Source organism: Watersipora subatra, chromosome 1 (genome assembly GCF_963576615.1).
Source record: "Watersipora subatra chromosome 1, tzWatSuba1.1, whole genome shotgun sequence".
Taxonomy (NCBI): Eukaryota; Metazoa; Bryozoa; class Gymnolaemata; order Cheilostomatida; family Watersiporidae; genus Watersipora; species Watersipora subatra.
In genome coordinates, this window is record NC_088708.1 from 8,653,440 (window position 1) to 8,671,250 (window position 17,811).

The 17,811-nt window shown below is 35.9% G+C and overlaps 1 protein-coding gene across 1 annotated transcript in view; it reads right to left on the reverse strand.

The window, feature by feature from the left end:
- The window catches only part of LOC137396174 (CD109 antigen-like), a 41,292-nt gene that overhangs the window by 19,383 nt on the left and 4,098 nt on the right, over positions 1-17,811 (reverse strand). Inside the window, exons 5-19 of the mRNA XM_068082365.1 lie at positions 17,165-17,333; positions 16,525-16,595; positions 13,217-13,388; positions 10,751-10,933; positions 10,478-10,587; positions 9,826-10,062; positions 9,467-9,661; positions 8,728-8,898; positions 7,674-7,862; positions 7,004-7,153; positions 3,844-4,012; positions 2,611-2,846; positions 2,297-2,497; positions 1,718-1,858; positions 71-242 (exon numbers count right to left, since the gene is read on the reverse strand). Coding sequence (XP_067938466.1) covers positions 71-242; positions 1,718-1,858; positions 2,297-2,497; positions 2,611-2,846; positions 3,844-4,012; positions 7,004-7,153; positions 7,674-7,862; positions 8,728-8,898; positions 9,467-9,661; positions 9,826-10,062; positions 10,478-10,587; positions 10,751-10,933; positions 13,217-13,388; positions 16,525-16,595; positions 17,165-17,333 — 2,566 coding nt within the window. The remainder of the gene's footprint in view (positions 1-70; positions 243-1,717; positions 1,859-2,296; positions 2,498-2,610; positions 2,847-3,843; positions 4,013-7,003; positions 7,154-7,673; positions 7,863-8,727; positions 8,899-9,466; positions 9,662-9,825; positions 10,063-10,477; positions 10,588-10,750; positions 10,934-13,216; positions 13,389-16,524; positions 16,596-17,164; positions 17,334-17,811) is intronic.

The window sequence follows — 17,811 nt, forward strand, 5'->3', positions numbered from 1 at the left end:
AGTTACAGTAAACCAGTGAACACAGACTGTAACCTAAAGCTGAATCTTAAGCACCTAGTTTGCAGCTCACCGATGACGCTGACATAAGACCTCGGAGAGCCAGGAACGTAGTGCACATGTCGCTGTTCAAAAACCTCAGGAAATTCCTCTACAGGAAGCCAAAGGTCAGGTAGAACTTTGGAGTTGGCAACTCTTAGATCCACTTGGTAGTTGGTGATGTTCCTGTCAGCTATTGCGTTGTGCTGTAAATACACTTTGATTGTAAATAAGTATCTTACAATAGACAAGTTGCACCATTTTATTATGAAGTTATTTGCTTCATCAAAACCTCGAAATGTTTTTATGTTTAGTTAAGGAAAGCCAACAATGCTAAAGAGATCCTTTGAAACTCTGCCATGACATCAAAGGTTGGTTGGTTGTTGCGTTGACCTCTCTCTCTCTGCATCAAAAGGAAAGCAGTACACATACATTCATCTATGAAAAGGCAGCGCGGATTCTGCCACATAAGAAATCATTGATCAACGAGCCTGCCCTGACTACATTTGCTGATAGAGGAAATGGTGGAGGTTAAAGATCATTTCTTCCACTACCGATGACCATTTCTAGCCTATTGTTTGTAATAGAGGCACTTTAGGCAACTAGACCATGCCAGCTTCCGAACCTTCTCATGTTTGATAGAAAAACATACGTCTGCTTTGACAATTCTTATTCAAAAGGACTATTCACTCAAAAACTGGATTATTAAAATTGACTCTTACACTCGCAACAAACATAATATTGCTAAACATATTTTCTGGATTTAAATCTAAGGAAATTGTTTGACTTGAAGGTATTTTAATAAATTTGTCTGGGATAAAGTACTGTTGCCTGAGCTTTATTAATCTGTAGCACTTTATTTTAGCTGATGACTACCCAAACTATGAGCCTGAACAAGACCTCATTGACTGCTGCAAGGAAACTTTGTTTTTATATAGCTGAGTTCCTTGGCTACAAGATTAACATCTGTTGCACGCAGTTTTATAGGTGTATACTGATACACACAACCAAACACAAATTTGTGTCAGATTATTTAAAAAGGCAAATGTAGAGCGATACTCTTCTAGTTGAGGGTTTAGTTATTTAGTAGAACAAATGAAAAAATAATTGACTAGGAGTGTGTAAATTAGTTTCCTTAAAATTAGATAATTCACTGACATAGTTGGAAAAAGAAAAAAAAATATATAGGTATATACTATGTGTAGAGGCATGAATGCCTTACTATATATACTGTATGTATCTATATATATATAAATATCAAAGTTTGTGTGTGTGTGTGTGCGGTTCGGTTTGTCCAGCTATAGCTAGTAAAACATCGGAATGAAAAATTCATATCACAGAAGATTTGATCTTGGAACCTCTCATTTCCCAACCAATACACTAAACCATTGAGCTACACGAGATTGATAGACTCATTGGGCGATATGAGTCGATATGTGGGTGAAAATATGCATAGCGCTATAGCGTACGCAAGGCATTAAAGCTTGCTCTCACAGCTCTTATTAGTAAGTTACTAGCTAACTCAAATTAGCCATTGGAAATGTGCCAGGCTAATGGCAAGCAACTGCATTACTTGTCACTGTTTATAAGCTGATTTTTAATATCCATGCAATGCCGGGCATTCCGCTAGTATATGTATGTAGATTGTATAGCATCAATAGAAGGAAGGCTGTGAACTTACACCAACAGTTATCTTGTGAGTAACAGAATGGCCAGCTATGAATGACATTGCTCTTATTGGTATAGCTATAGCCCCAGTTCGGCTTGGTTGTATGGGAACATAGATCTGCCTGACACTGTTCCTGTAAACTGGCACCATCACCTGTTATGTACATGTAAAGTGGAGTGTAGGAATAGTGAGACTGTCTCATAGTAATCATAAAAAAAAGCTTATAACATAACTAGCCTTGGTGGAATCTAAAATAACAAATCTTATATCAGACAAACTGAATTAAACTCAAAAAACAACAGCTAAAACAGCTGAGTTTATATAAATAGTCAAACTTGTATGCTAATGCTACAATTTCATATGCAGTCTGAACAGAAAGTCTACGTAGAATCATAGCGCAAAGAAAGTAGACATTTTTTTTGAAAAGATTTAGACTAAGAAGATAAAAAATACGAAACACGTAGCAGAACCAAAATTGACAGAAGGTAAGAAAAAATGAATTAAAACTGAAAAAAGGAAATCTGAGAACTAACATCAAACTGCCTGCAGGCAAAGTGAATGACTGATCAGTTGAACATATGTCTTACTTACATGCTGCTCTCCATCGACTGGGTTGTCAACGTCTCCACTCACTTCCACAAACTGATAGTCTTTTGAACCCTTGATTGTGAGAAGAACGTCCAACTCCTCTGTCCAATAGTTAAACACGGTCACTCTCAGCGAGAGAATCTCACCGAGTCTCACCGCCTTTGCACCAGCGACGTTTATGTACATTGGGCGACCAGAGTTCATCTGTAAATATTATTTAGCCATTTTAGATTTTGCTGCTCAAAGGAGCTTATTTATCTCTAACCCACAAGGCCAGCAGCCTCGTAAAACTAATGTAAGTAATTTGAGGTGCTTACAAGGTGAAGTCCAGGCAATATAGCGAGACCATTTTCTCTACTTAAAGAGAAGCCAGACATGACCCATGATGCATCAAAGGCTGGAGGTTTTATCTTTATATCTATCCGTCCGTCTGGCTTGGTAAACTGGTCTGTCCACATAAAGGCACCATCTCTGTAGAAAGCTCCAATGTGTTTGGTTCGTTCCCAACCTCCGATCTCATACAGAATTGCATTCTCACTCTCATTTCGATGACCTGAGGTAATCAAATATGATGAGATGATAAATAACCATCGACCATGCTGATGACTATTGTCTTTGGCAGCTTTTGCCACAGCAATCCATGAATTAAGTTTATAAATCTAGGGACCTTGAGCTACCCAAGATTAGCATACTATATGTTAGAATTCTTCCCCTCTATACATTGATTTGACTAATACAGTATAGTACAACCTGATGTTGAAAGTATAGTTAAACAAAGATATAGCAGCAAAATGAAAAAAAAAAAAATAAATTTCATATTGATTCTATCTAAAAGTGATATTGTATAGGAAACTGCCAGTTCCCTTTTCTCTCCACAAGAATAAATACATCGAGTGTATTAACCGCAAGAATATATATTTGACCAGTATATATATAAATACATGAAGTCATGAACTGTGCTAGCTCTGCTGGGTATATCGATAGGTTGCACCCCTTTCCTTATCATTACACTTAATCTTCTCTCTGTTCTGCAGCTCGACGTACCAAGCCAGCTCGCCGGTGGCCAAGTCTCCTACTGTGATAATGAGACCCAGGCTGTGAGCCCGGGTTGGTCACACGCTGCAGCTTGGCGTGTGGCCAACGTCAGGCTGTGGGGTTGGTCACATGATCGGCCTCGCCGGCCCTGGTCACGGCACTCTGCTGTTACAATATTTGTGTTACTAGAATGTTACCGAAATAAAATAAACAAATATAGTTTTATACTTATAAAACGTATAAAATTTCACTAAGCACAAATGTTATAAAACTATCCATAAAACAGATTATACACTATGTAAAAGTAACGACTGGAGGCTTGACATAATTCCATTAACTCACAAGTTTATGACATCACAGACTAAAGCTACCAATTCTGGATCAGCCATAAACAGAAACTACAAATGAATATATAGTGTGTTGTTAGTGGTAGTCTAAACCATAGTATGCTAACCTGGTTCAAGCAAACATTAAACACAGAAGCAAATTGCAATGATAGTTCAATAAATACTTACACCCCATTTCATCTCTGTGGTCCCTAGTGCATGTTGTAGCCATGTTGCACACCTGCTGATAGTTGTAGCAAGACTGGCCATCCATACATGGATATTCTCCTTTTGTCATGTTGCATGTAGTATATACAGATGATACATTGGCATCCGTGAATATGTAAAGACCAGAGAACTAGAGGAAAAAACCAGACACAGAGAGATTAATTAAACACCAGGACGGTTGCCAGTAGCTAAGTGCATGCTGAGGACAAGCTTGAGTCCTTCATCCTAGACAAAGCTATTCATAGACAAATGTTGATTTATCTTTGTTCTGTTGCAACAAGAAGGACCAATAAATCTGTGAAGCTTGATGGGTGTTTAATAAGCAAGAGTTGCATTACTCTGTGCTTAATGCACCACCATTTCATCTCTGTGGTCCCTAGTGCATGTTGTAGCCATGTTGCACACCTGCTGATAGTTGTAGCAAGACTGGCCATCCATACATGGATATTCTCCTTTTGTCATGTTGCATGTAGTATATACAGATGATACATTGGCATCCGTGAATATGTAAAGACCAGAGAACTAGAGGAAAAAACCAGACACAGAGAGATTAATTAAACACCAGGACGGTTGCCAGTAGCTAAGTGCATGCTGAGGACAAGCTTGAGTCCTTCATCCTAGACAAAGCTATTCATAGACAAATGTTGATTTATCTTTGTTCTGTTGCAACAAGAAGGACCAATAAATCTGTGAAGCTTGATGGGTGTTTAATAAGCAAGAGTTGCATTACACAGAGTGCATGCTAAGGCATAGTATGCTACAAAATATAGACATTTGTTAGGTATGAACTTATATCTGCAGGCACACTGTACTGCAGATAGAAGTTTATATCTTACAGGGTACCAGGGCAAACAGGGTAAAGGGCTTACAAAGAAGGTGCTGTTGGCATCATGTGCATAGGAAGGAGTTGCAGCAGTAAATGTATCTACTGTCTGTCCATTCTTCTTGAAATAGTGAGTGATGCTTGCGTTGGTATGGTTATTGTAGGTATACAATTCCTGATTCACCTAAGTGATAATGAACATTGGCAATCTATAATAAATGTATACACCAAGTCAGCATCTATCACACGCACACATACATACTATTTATATATACCTTGGCAGGAAATATGAAAGAAGGTCTCAAAAGTGTACAGCAGACAGGGAAAGAAGAAGAACAGAACATGAAAACCTATGGCAGCCTCTATGGCTGCCATAGACAAGCTGCTAGATGAATTTCGCTTGATTGCTGTGACAATGGAACCACACACAAATAATGAAAAACTCAACTGGGCACACCAAGCCTCTTTATAGTGTCTACCACTGACAGATATCTGAGATTAGCAACTTCCACCATACCTATATGTAGCTATACAAAGACTAACGACCAATACAGAGTCACTAGTCATGACAGTGGAGGAGCAAGTGCTCCCAACTAGGCAACTCCAAACAGAGATACATCACAATAGAAATTATCCTAGATGCAGACTGTGCATGGATGCACCAGAGACCATCCAACACATCATTAACGGATGCAAGCAGCTAGTCGGAAATGCATACACTGAGTAGCATAATCATGTTGCAGGTGTTGTGTACAGAAGTCTATTCTGTGAGTGCAGTCTCAATAAACCACAACACCAGTAGAAAGCCCTAAAGGTCAATGAGAATGACCACGCTAAGTTCTTTGAGGCTTCTACATCCTGACTGACAAGCATGTTCTGGCAAATCAGCCAGATATTGTGGTGGTGGACAAGGAGAACAAGAGGGCTGCTATAATAGATCTAGCAGTACCGATGCCTGCAACATGGCCAGCAAAGGAAAAGCTAAGAACTATCTCCCACACGGAGAGGAGATTGAAAAGTCTTGGCATGTAAAAGCGATGTAATTCTAGTAGTCATTAGAGCATGGGGTGCAATAACACCTTCACATCAAATGTTCCTTGAACAAATACCGACAACAGTCAACACAAGTCAGTGGCGGAAAAGCACGATTATAAGAATGTCTAAGATCTTGAGGTGAGTCTTTGAACTCCCTTAAAAGACCTGAGCTCAAGTAGACATTACTACCCACTTTAGTAAAGCAGGGTGGGGAAGCAATTTGTTCATTTATAACTATTGCTGATGTAAATACTTATCTATAAAATAATTACGTAAGTCAAGCTGATAAAGAGTACTTAACACAAAGTATGGAGCTTAAGCTATAATTGGCTTGAAGAATAGTGTGTTATATATAATAACTAGTTATAATAATAACTTGTTATAATAATAAGTAGCTTTCAGCTACTGTTAGTTTTGATGACGCGGTCTATCTTGTCATCAGGCTGTCCTCTGAAAGAATCGCACTTTGTATTGGCGGGTTAGTTTCCTTTTTTTACGTGATTGGTCAGCTGAACCAGAAAAGGATAAAAACAGACCAATCATCAAAAAGAGGGAGGAAACTAAACTGTGAACACCAACTGTGAGTCTTATAGAGTACAGATTGATGAGAGAATAGACTGCATCATTGACACTGACAGTAGCTGAAAGCTAAGTACACAATATTCTTCACACTAATTAGATATAAATATATATATATATAAATACATAAACATATTTTTTTACATATAAATATATTAATAAATATATACATGTGTATGTATATAGATATATTTATATATATAAATATATACGTTTATTTATATATACAATGTATGTAGATGTATTTGATAGCTTTCTGGTAATAGCTTTCTCAAGCGATCACCTGATGAGAGCAAACTAATGTCTACTCAAACAGATCTGTCGTGATTAACAAACAGCTTAGGCCTTTTCATATTATTACTTATACTACAATTCACGTTGCACATAGTGTATTGAGTGCTTTTTTCTCTATTATTCTTTATGAAACCAGTATTTCTAGCAATAATAAATAAATCGATTTCAGTGTTTCTTTTTGTCTTTTTGTCTTTTCCAAGGATTATGTATTTATACCTTATTGTACCAATTAAACGCCTTAAGGCTTAATCTGAGTATGCACGCAGCCAATACATTAAGTATCATTTGGTTGCGGTCTATTTATATATTGTATTCTTTGAGAGTCAGTTCAGCAGATATATTAAAAATTGAAATTGGAAAACAAAAACTGAAAGGTTCATGATAACTCACCTGATCCCAGGTCAAACCATTCCTTATGCCGAGGTGATACATCTGATACTCGAGTGCTGAGAAGGCCACATAAGACAAGGGGTCAGCCCATGCAGTTATTTCTATCGTGTCATAATTGAAATTTTTACCTCTGTTGAACTTGGCCTTCATCTGGTAACAGACCATAAATAGATAATATCAAAAAATATCATCCTTAACTTTGGTGAAAGAGCTTAGCTTTTATTTTACAAGCAAAACCTTCAAAGGAGAGTGAAGAAAGAAGATATGAAGAAAGGAAGGGAGAAGAAAAATGGCAGAGAGGAAGAAGGAAAAAAAAGAGTTGTAGAAAAAGAGGGAGATATGAGAGAGAAGATAGAGAGTAGAGGTACAAAGAAGAAGTAAAAGGGAAAAGAAAAAGAGAACCTAAAAAAGAAAGAGAGAGAGGTGAAAATAGCGCATAAAGTGAAAAAAAAGAGAGAAGGGTTAAAATGAGATGGTTAAAGAAAAAAGGAATAAAAGAGTGGGAAGAAAAAAGGAGAAAATGATAAAAAAAGATAACTGGAAAGAAAATGATAGGCAGAAGAGAAGAAAGAAAAAAAAACAAGAGAACGCAAAAAGAAACTTTAAAAGAGAATGAAAGAAAGTAAAAGAAAGCAATCAGAACTGGGGAAACATTGTAAGAGTTACACACTTGATGCAACTTTGTGTGGTCCACATGAAACTGGAGGCTGTCAGCAGAAACTTGGCCAGCAGGTGAGACGAAAAAAGCCACTATGGTTGCGCTTGGAGCCATATCTCTTGAGACAGCCACAGAGAAGAGCTTGCTTCTTGAATACATTTGAATAGAGTCACTTGCCACTATGTTTCCTGTTGCCACAATCTACAATATACACACGACTTAGCAAAGCTGAGAGAGTGAGCGGTCATATTACCACATACATGTATATGCTACTGGCTGTATAGCAGTTTATTTTTAACAAATATGTAGTCATTGGCTATCATTTTACTCTCTCCATCACCGTAAAAAGAATACAACAGGGTAATTTCTCACATCAGACAATTTATATAAAAGTATAAATTTTGTTACATGTATATCTGAATGCTTTCTATCAAAATATTTATCTATTTTGGAGTGCTTCATATAAAAATATGTGTATATTTATAGAAAATACTCTAATATAAATATACACATACTTCTATATGAATTTTTACATAAACCGTTCTAACATAAACATATAATGTGCTATTTAATATTCTGATATGCCCAAATACTCTGATGTAAAACACTTTAATATGAACTAATAGCCTAATATAAATAAATAACTTGATAAAAATATTTTAGTATCAAGTTATTTATTTATATTAAGCTGTTAGTTCATATCAAAGTGTTTTACATCAGAGTATTTGTGCATATCAGAATATTAAATTATATGTTAATGTTAGAACGGTTTATCTAAAAATCCACTTTTTTATTAGCATACTCGATGCTTCACTTCTGTTGTAGCTAGCATACTCTCTGCTCTATATTAGTAAGTTGCTAGCAATTACAACTTTGCAAACAGACAAGACAATCTTATTTTCAGCTTGCAACAAGATCACATCCAAAATCCGTTATATTATATATCCATAAATATTAATTATACCATACACTATTGTATTTGTAGCTGACTATTTTATTAGCTATTTCATCAGTATTGAGAATTTGTTCTACATATCTGGCTATTGAGACTTGCTTATGAGCTCACATAGTAGTAGACAATGTCTACGAAGACATTAGCTTGTAGAGCAAAAATGATGTAGTTATCTACAGCCGGTCTGGCAGTGTTTGTTGATATATGGAGATATTGATTAGCGGGGGACCAGTATTTAGTAGCAACTAGGACCTTCTCAGTTGCCAGCTCACCTGGTACTGCTGCCTGTAACAACAATCAGGGTAGTGTCATGACAGCAGCTGACTTTGTGACTATCTATTGACAAATGGCTTTTGATAGTTCATATAATAATAATAATGGTCTTAGTAAATATTACTAACGCGTTTAAAAAATTTTTTTTATTACATTATTTATTGTGATAATCGACATTCATGACAAAAAAGCATGTTTTTCAAGACGTACCACACACTAATCTAGATATGAAGCTAAAATATAATATGAAGGATAGAACATAAGCAATTGAATGTGAAAAATATATTGTGCTGTTTCCGTGACTAGTAAAAAAAAACGAACATAAAACAATGTATGAGTACACTTACTTTACAAGAATTCATCAGCAAGTCTTCACTTCAAGCAAATGCAATAATATGTTAAATAAATATGCACAATCGATTTGCTTATTTTAATGAATCTAGCTTCAGCTCATGGAATGTTTTAGTAGACATAAAAATAGACATTAAATTTAGATAAATTATTTACAAATTATTACAAGTATTCCAACTTTACGAAAATCGTTGTAAATTTTGCAATATTATAAAGTTGATTGACTCACCCGAACCACAAATTGTTTTGTCTGGTCTGTAGGATGTAACCAATATTCAATAACACTGGTATCTTTAGGAATTGGCACTAGCTCTGTAACTGTATTTTCACCAGTGCCAGTATCTGTAGTTGTTACAGATATCTCAATGTCACGATCTTCTATGTATGGATCTACTGCTGACTTATCTAGTCGTTGAGCTGCTATCTGGAGGTACAGCCAGAATATAATTTTATTGACATATTTTCAGGCACATCACCATTAAATCCATACACAACTTGGTGTTACATAATTTTTTCAGACTCTTTCAAGAATTGGCAAAACATTGTAAAAACTAAATAATTCAAAGTACATTATATGTTTCTACTCACGTATATCTTGAAGGGAATGTTAGGTTTGAAACTCCACACTTTTCCACCCAGAAAGCTGAGTTGAATCTGTTCTGAGTAAACCAGAGTGGAAGCATATCCTGACGCTGTTGTATTGAAGTACCAGTCTTGCACCCAAGCTGTAGCTTTCAATTGCTTTCCAATTAATCCATTATCTCCTCCACCAACATACGCTTGTAACTCCTCTGTATTGAATGCCACAATTGCCCGATGCTCAAACTAAAATATACATATGCAGAACTCGCAGCTACACCTGGTTTGACAGTTGTCAACTAAATAATTGGTAGAATTGTGAAATAAGAGACATGTATTGTGATATAAAAACTTTATTTTTGGCTACTATTTTAACAATTCAACTATCAGAATTTTGGTGCCGAATTTTTATCTAACTCTCTGAACTGACTATTACTGATGCACAAGTTGAGATGATGTTATTATTTTGCATATTATTACTGTCCTCAAGTTATGAGCTTTCTAACAGTTAAAAGATGTAGTCATTTTGTTATAATTATATTAATAAAAACCAAAAATTAACCCACAGACTCTCTGTTAGAAAAAAACATATGTATATGATTTAGGTATCAAAAGTGGTATAACTGTCTTACAAAACCAACTCGGATGTTCATGATTTTACATATTCAACTTTAATGTACTTGTCTACAGCAGCTGAGACAGTACCAAAGTTAATGTACTTGTCTACAGCAGCTGAGACAGTACCAACGTTAATGTACTTGTCTACAGCAGCTGAGACAGTACCAAAGTTAATGTACTTATTTACATATGAAAGAACATATGTATATGATTTAGGTATCAAAAGTGGTATAACTGTCTTACAAAACCAACTCAGACGTTCATGATTTTACATATTTAACTTTAATGTACTTGTCTACAGCAGCTGAGACAGTACCAAAGTTAATGTACTTATCTACAGCAGCTGAGACAGTACCAACGTTAATGTACTTGTCTACAGCAGCTGAGGCAGTACAGCAGTTAATGTACTTGTCTACAGCGGCTGAGACAGTACAGCAGTTAAGGTACATGTCTACAGTGGCTGAGACAGTACAGCAGTTAAGGTACATGTCTATGGCAGCTGAAACAGTAGAAAAGGTTAATGCGCTTTTCTACAACAGCTAAGACAGTACAGAGGTTAAAGGGTTTGTCTTCTTATCAGTGGTCAATGTTTTTTCTGATTTTCTACCATGATTTGATGACATGAAATCTGCAAGCTCAAATGACAGCTCAGAGCTAACCTTTGAGAAATAGCACGCTGGCTTTTATCAATTTACTGGTTACCAACCAAAATTATTAGTACTTACATAAGGAAGCGACCTTTTGATTGGTGCAATGCCTCCTATCTTTTTTCCATCAATGTCAAGTACTTCAAGCTGCACTGTAGCATTACCTTTGATTGGTTTGAGCGTTCCTTGGCTGCAGTTCATGCAATTTATATCAATAAGTAAATGTCATAGCTGTATGTTTGTTCACAGGCCTACATTATTCAAACTATGACACACAGAATAGCTACACACGTGTATGTAACCATGTAAGATGTCGTATATACGAATAGATATTTTTTCTAATGCAGTGGTTAGCTCGCTACTAATTACTTACTAATTACTCATTACTTACGCTTGATGCTGATATATTTATGTAAATACATATTAATTTTGACAAATGCAGCAAACAGTTTGTTTGATAAATTCTCAGCAAATACTTTCATTTGAAATGATACTACATTTCAAGGTATTAAAAGTTTTACTACAATCAAAAGGCAAAAAGATTTTAAGTCTTCAAGTTCTGTAAAATGTTTTGACTTTTCGTTTTTTATAAAAAATGAATTAGCTAGTAAAGAATACACGGATAAAATAAGATGACCAGAGTTTAGGTAAATTGAAAAAGAAAACTTTTCAAGCTATTTTTTCAAACAATGAAAAATGAACATAAGGTAGCGATTGCAATCGGCATAGCAACCACAGAATCTAAGTATGGTTTTATCTTCATCGGTTATGCTGTTTATTTCTACTAAAACATATCTTAATATTAGTTCACATACACATTGAACAGAAATATACAAAAAATTTGCATTTATTCTCCTTGCAAGAATAAAATGAGCCTAAAAGATGCTTACGTAGAGGTTACTCTCACAGGCAGTTCGTAGCTGTGTCTGAACATGTATGTCGGGACACTAACATTCACGAAGAATACTGGTGGGTCTACAAGCAGCAAAAAATGAAACCTTCAGCTAAACAAATGTCACACTGGCCTAATTGTTTACTAATTATAATAATTATGTCAATTATACTAATTGTATGTAGGCCAACAAATTCTGAAAAAACTTTCTATTCACTGAATAATGCTACGATGCAACTCTTAAAAAAATTATCATTCACAAACATTTGCATTTACCTTCCACCTTTAAAACTGCTACTTCCATTCTGACAAAAATTATATGAATATGGTAACTACAACTGCTATTCTCATTAACATACCATGTTAAAATTGTGAATTATTTGGCCTTACTATGCAAAGAAATGAATTTTATGCAAAAAAGATTCTTCAAATAAACGAATCAAGTATTGATTGAACAGCCTCTAACAGTTACATATTTTTGCTGAAATAATAATAATAATCTTATATTTTTGCAAACTGCTAATAGTTTGAGGCCATCACTACTTATGAGTCAACAAGTAGTTTCAAATTGTTTTTACGAAAAAATGTTTGATATAATAGAATGGAATATTTCTGAACTAAAAGTATGGCACTCAGTCAGTATGCTTGAACTGTGATACTAAAAATATTGAAGTTCACAATATTTTAACACACTCAGCAGTAATAAGCTAGTAGCATTAATTTCATACACGATATCATTAAAAGAACTAAAATAAGCTGTAGATGACATAAATGTAAATATACTGTTACATTAGATGCATATGCATGAATAAATGTATGTATATATATGTACATGTACATAATGTTTGGACATTAAAAATGCTCTGTATGTTTCATGTTTATGAGATTTGATAATACTTTAGGAGGCAGCAATATTTTTGATACAACTTAGAATAAAGGCTTAATGTGTCCTTCATAACTATACTCACCCGTTCGCAAAGTTATAATAATCTGACAGCTTGAATCTTTTGAACCACTCATCGTATTGCTAGAAGTTGTCTTCCTTGATCATTTTAAAAATTATTTCTGATTGAGTTGTGCTAGAGATATTGTACCAGTTTAAAAAAGAATATAAATTTTCTTTCTTAAGTTTTTATAAGGTTATTAAATTAAAATAATTGCCTAAACATTTATTATTTTTAGTTATGTTATATCATTTATATTGTTGTGGGCTAGAAATGCACTGATAAAGTAAAGCACTCACAGAATTCATAAACCATAAACGTTTTGCTGTAAGTATGGCCCAAGCAGTTGACATTTATTGACCATTTCCCGTAGGCTAGAAAGTTAGAATTGAGAGGGAAGTTCAACGTGACTACTCCACCAGCATTGGTATGAAGGGAATACCACTGTCTCACTGTAATCCCATTGTTGTCCTGCAGAAGAAAGAAAATGTGACTCGCTATATTGTTTAATGAGTAAATCTTAGTCATCAATAGGTATGATATTTTCGACACCTTACGTGTTTTTAAATCAACAACCTTCTACTACTCACTACAGCGTTAATCAGAAATTAGTTGCATAACTTGATGCTTTAAATAATGCTTTAAAAATGCTTTAATATGAATAATGGCGCTAAACAATGTACTTATTCTTAGTACCAAAATCAATTTTGAACACTTAGCTACCCAATGGGGTAAGATTTACAAAGAACACTCCGGCAAATACATGTACTATTGTATAAACTATTTTGTTGTTGAAATTGCGAACTATGTGGCTTGGTAGTCTGACATAAGCAAAGATTAAAAATAAAAAAACGTATTACAGGATCTGCGTAGACCTCACAGAATTGTTGAAGTCAGGTATGCTTTAGATTGGTCAACTTGTCTATTTGTAGTGATTAAATTTCTGGACACTCAAAAGCAGAAATACAATCTTAATGCTGAAGATAGTGACAATTACCTACTTCCTTATTAATATTTACTTACTGTGTATGGATTTAGAGTTTATATATAAGAAAACATGTGTAATATATTTGTTTACATAAGTAAACTGGATATGTGTATATAATATTGATAAAAAAAATTGTTGTTTCACCCTGGATACCCCGTATGGGTGGTAAATTCTGCTCTAACTCGGGTCTCCTACCAGAGACCTGGGAGTTTGAGCACTCGCCTCAAGATCTTAGCTGTTCCCAATAGCGCACTTTTCTGCAACTCACCTGAGTTGATTGTTGTTGTTGGTATTTGGGCAAGCCACAATTTATGCGCCGGTGTTATTGCGTCCAGTGCCCCAATGACTACTGGGATTACAGTTGTTCTTACATTCCAGCATTTTTCAATTTCTTCTCCAAGAGGGAGATATTTCTCTACCTTTTCTTTTTCTTTGCTGGCTATATTGTAGTCATTGGGTACTGCTATATCTATTATAGTAACCCTCTTGTTTTCCTTGTCTACCACCACTATATCTGGTTGGTTTGCTAGGACATGCTTGTCAGTTTGGATGTAGAAGTCCCAGAGGATCTTAGCGCGGTCATTTTCATTGACCTTACCAGGAGCTTCCCACCAGTGTTGTGGTTTATTAAGGCCATACTCATCACATAGACTTCTATACACAACACCTGCAACATGATTATGTCGCTCAGTGTATGCGTTCCCTGCTAGCTGCTTGCATCCACTGATGATGTGTTGGATGGTCTCAGGTGCATCTTTGCACAGTCTGCATCTAGGATCGTCTCTGGTGTGATAGATTTTCGTTTGGAGTTGCCTTGTTGGGAGCACTTGCTCCTGGGCTGCCATGATTAGCGACTCTGTATTGGCCGTTAGGTTTCCTTTGTTCAGCCACATATATGTCTGGTGAAGATCGCCAACCTTAGATATTTGTTGGTGGTAAGCACCATGAAGAGGTTACGTGTGCCAGTCAATTTCCTCATCATCAGGGCGTAGGTCCGTTGTAAGAGCAGCCGATTGAAATTCAGCTAGCAACTTATCTGAGATGGCCATGGAGGCTGGATATGCTTTGATGCTTTGCTCCTCCTCTTTCACTGTATGCTGTACACTTTTGAGTCCCCTACCGCCATCTTTCCTATCAAGATACAATCTAGTAGTGTCAGATTTTGGGTGGAGTGCTCCATGCATGGTCAGCAGTTTACAAGTTGCTATATCTGTTTCTTTGATGGCTTCCTCAGTCCACTTTATTATGCCTGCTGGATATCTTATTACTGGCAGTGCGTAGGTATTTATTGCCATGACTTGGTTCTTGGCATTGAGCTGGCTCCTTAAGACCTGCCGAAGGCGTTTCTTGTATTCGGTAATGGCTTTGTGACGTACCTCCGCTTCGTGGTTGATGTTGCTTTGCATAATCCCCAAGTACTTGTACCCTTCTTCTATATCTTTGATGGTACCATTTGGCATTCTTAGGCCATTTGTGAGCATAGAATGGCCTTTCTTAAGAATTAGCCTTCCACATTTCTCAATACCGAAGGTCATTCCGATGTCCTTGCTGTATACCTGAGTGAGGTGTATCAGCGAATCAATGTCCCTTTCTTTGTTAGCGTAAAGCTTAATGTCATCCATGTAGAAGAGGTGGTTTATCTTGGTGCCACTCTTAAACTGGTACCCATATTGAGTCTCCTCCAGCATATTGCTTAGAGGGTTTAGGCATATGCAGATATACATGTATACATGAATATATATATATATTATTATATATATAATATATATATTATGTTGCACTGGGCGGTGTTATTGCGCCCAGTGCCCCAATGACTACTGGGATTACAGAACAACTGTAATCCCAGTAGTCATTGGGGCACTGGGCGCAATAACACCGGCGCATAAAATGTGGCTTGCCCAAATACCAACAACAATCAACTCAGGTGAGTTGCAGAAAAGTGCGCTATTGGGAACAGCTAAGATCTTGAGGCGAGTGCTCAAACTCCCAGGTCTCTGGTAGGAGACCCGAGTTAGAGCAGAATTTACCACCCATACGGGTATCCGGGGTGAGGAAACAATTTTATATATATATATAACTATATATATATAACTATATATATATGTGTGTGTATACATATATATATAACTAGCTGGATGCCCAAGTATTAAAAATCAGCCTATAATCAAAGGCCTGGCACATTGCCAATGGATAATTTGAGTAAACTTACTAATAAGAGCTAACTACTTGCTCTCACGATTGAGTACGCATAAAATTATACCCCCCCTCCGTGATGTTGCGCCATCACTTTGCATCGTAATTGAGAGCGGTAGCATGTTTGCACCTATATAATGACTTATATCGCCTAGTGTATCCGTCAAGCTCATGTGGCTTAATTAGTAAGGCATTGGACTGGTGAATGAGACGGTTCGAGATCAAGTTATCTGCTTGATCAAGTTTTTGTTATTCCAAGATTTTAACTAGTGTAGCTATAGCTGTACACACACAACGACAGAAACACACACAAACTTTGAAAAATATATATAGATTTATAGGAGAGTTTTATATAAAACAGTGACAACTGATTCAGCAGAAATAGTCTATGAGAGGAGTATGTGAGGGAATAGTAAGATTAGCTACCTTGATGTAGACGTCCATGGTAGTGGTGACAGGCATTGAGTTAGGATACAGAGGTATTAGTCTCATCAGAACTGTAAGAATAGCAATGTTGAGCATGATGACATCTCTAATTAGCTCAAAAGGCAAAAGAGTGAACAAGTAAATTTAAACTCCAAACTTGCTTCTATAAGAAATTTGCTTTATTTTTGCTGAAGCATTGTAGATTGGACAGGCGCATGAACTAGGATGAGATGTTAGAATAAGTTAAAGTCTAAACAAAAATATAATACATTGTATTAAAGGGGTCATAAATTTAGTAGTCCTTTTTTCTTGCAACCAATAGTATTATTCAAACTGATTAATCACATATGATTGGCTAGAAAAACTATAGAGGAAGTTTACAGTAAGTCAAAATAAATACATATTCTTTATACATAGCCATTGCTATAATAATTTAAACACCTTGTTGGTAATAACTGTCTCCCAATCACTCACTTACAGTCACTTATGTCACACCTAGCTATTTCTCGTTACTTACCAATGTTTATTTTACGATTGTTAACAAAGTTTATCAATTTCATTCAAATATATAAACTGTTATCTAATATAATATAAAGCACATTTTATTCCACTGTTTTCATCATTACAAACAATTACTAACCGGTTTGCCTCTGGTTGTAGTAAGGTTTGTTGGTCTGTATAAACATTGATATCTGTTTGGAGTCAAACTCCAGTTTAGTTTCATTGACGAAAATGAGTCCTTGGAGAGAGGTATCCCCAAAGCCTGAGACTCTGATAGTGTAGTTGCCTGCTCTCATCAGGGCCGGAGTCTGTACCAAACATTCGTATACTCTTAGACTGTTTAAAGTGCAGCTGGAGTTTGATTAACACCCATTGGATGTCTATTTTGGTAGCTGTCAGGGCTTTGAACTTTGTACTACTCTACCTTTTTATTTTTATATTTACAGCGAATAATCACAATTTTTTAAGCATTTTAGCTACATCTTTGTTATTGCATCCGAACATACACTCCCCAATTTTCCTTATTTGTCAACAGATGAATAATTTAAATAACACATTGACACCCCATGTTTACAAATATCAATTATCATCCCTCTAGCTGGTATGTTGTTAAACTCTTTAGTTAAAGAGGGCAGATTATTTAATTTTACTAACTGAAAGTTAGTCTAACAGTGATAAAACAAGACAATATTTTAAAGTGGAAAATTTGAGCCCACTCTGTGCAGCCCATGATATGGGATTGGAGCTCACTCTGTACAGCCCATGGTATGGGATTTGAGCCCACTC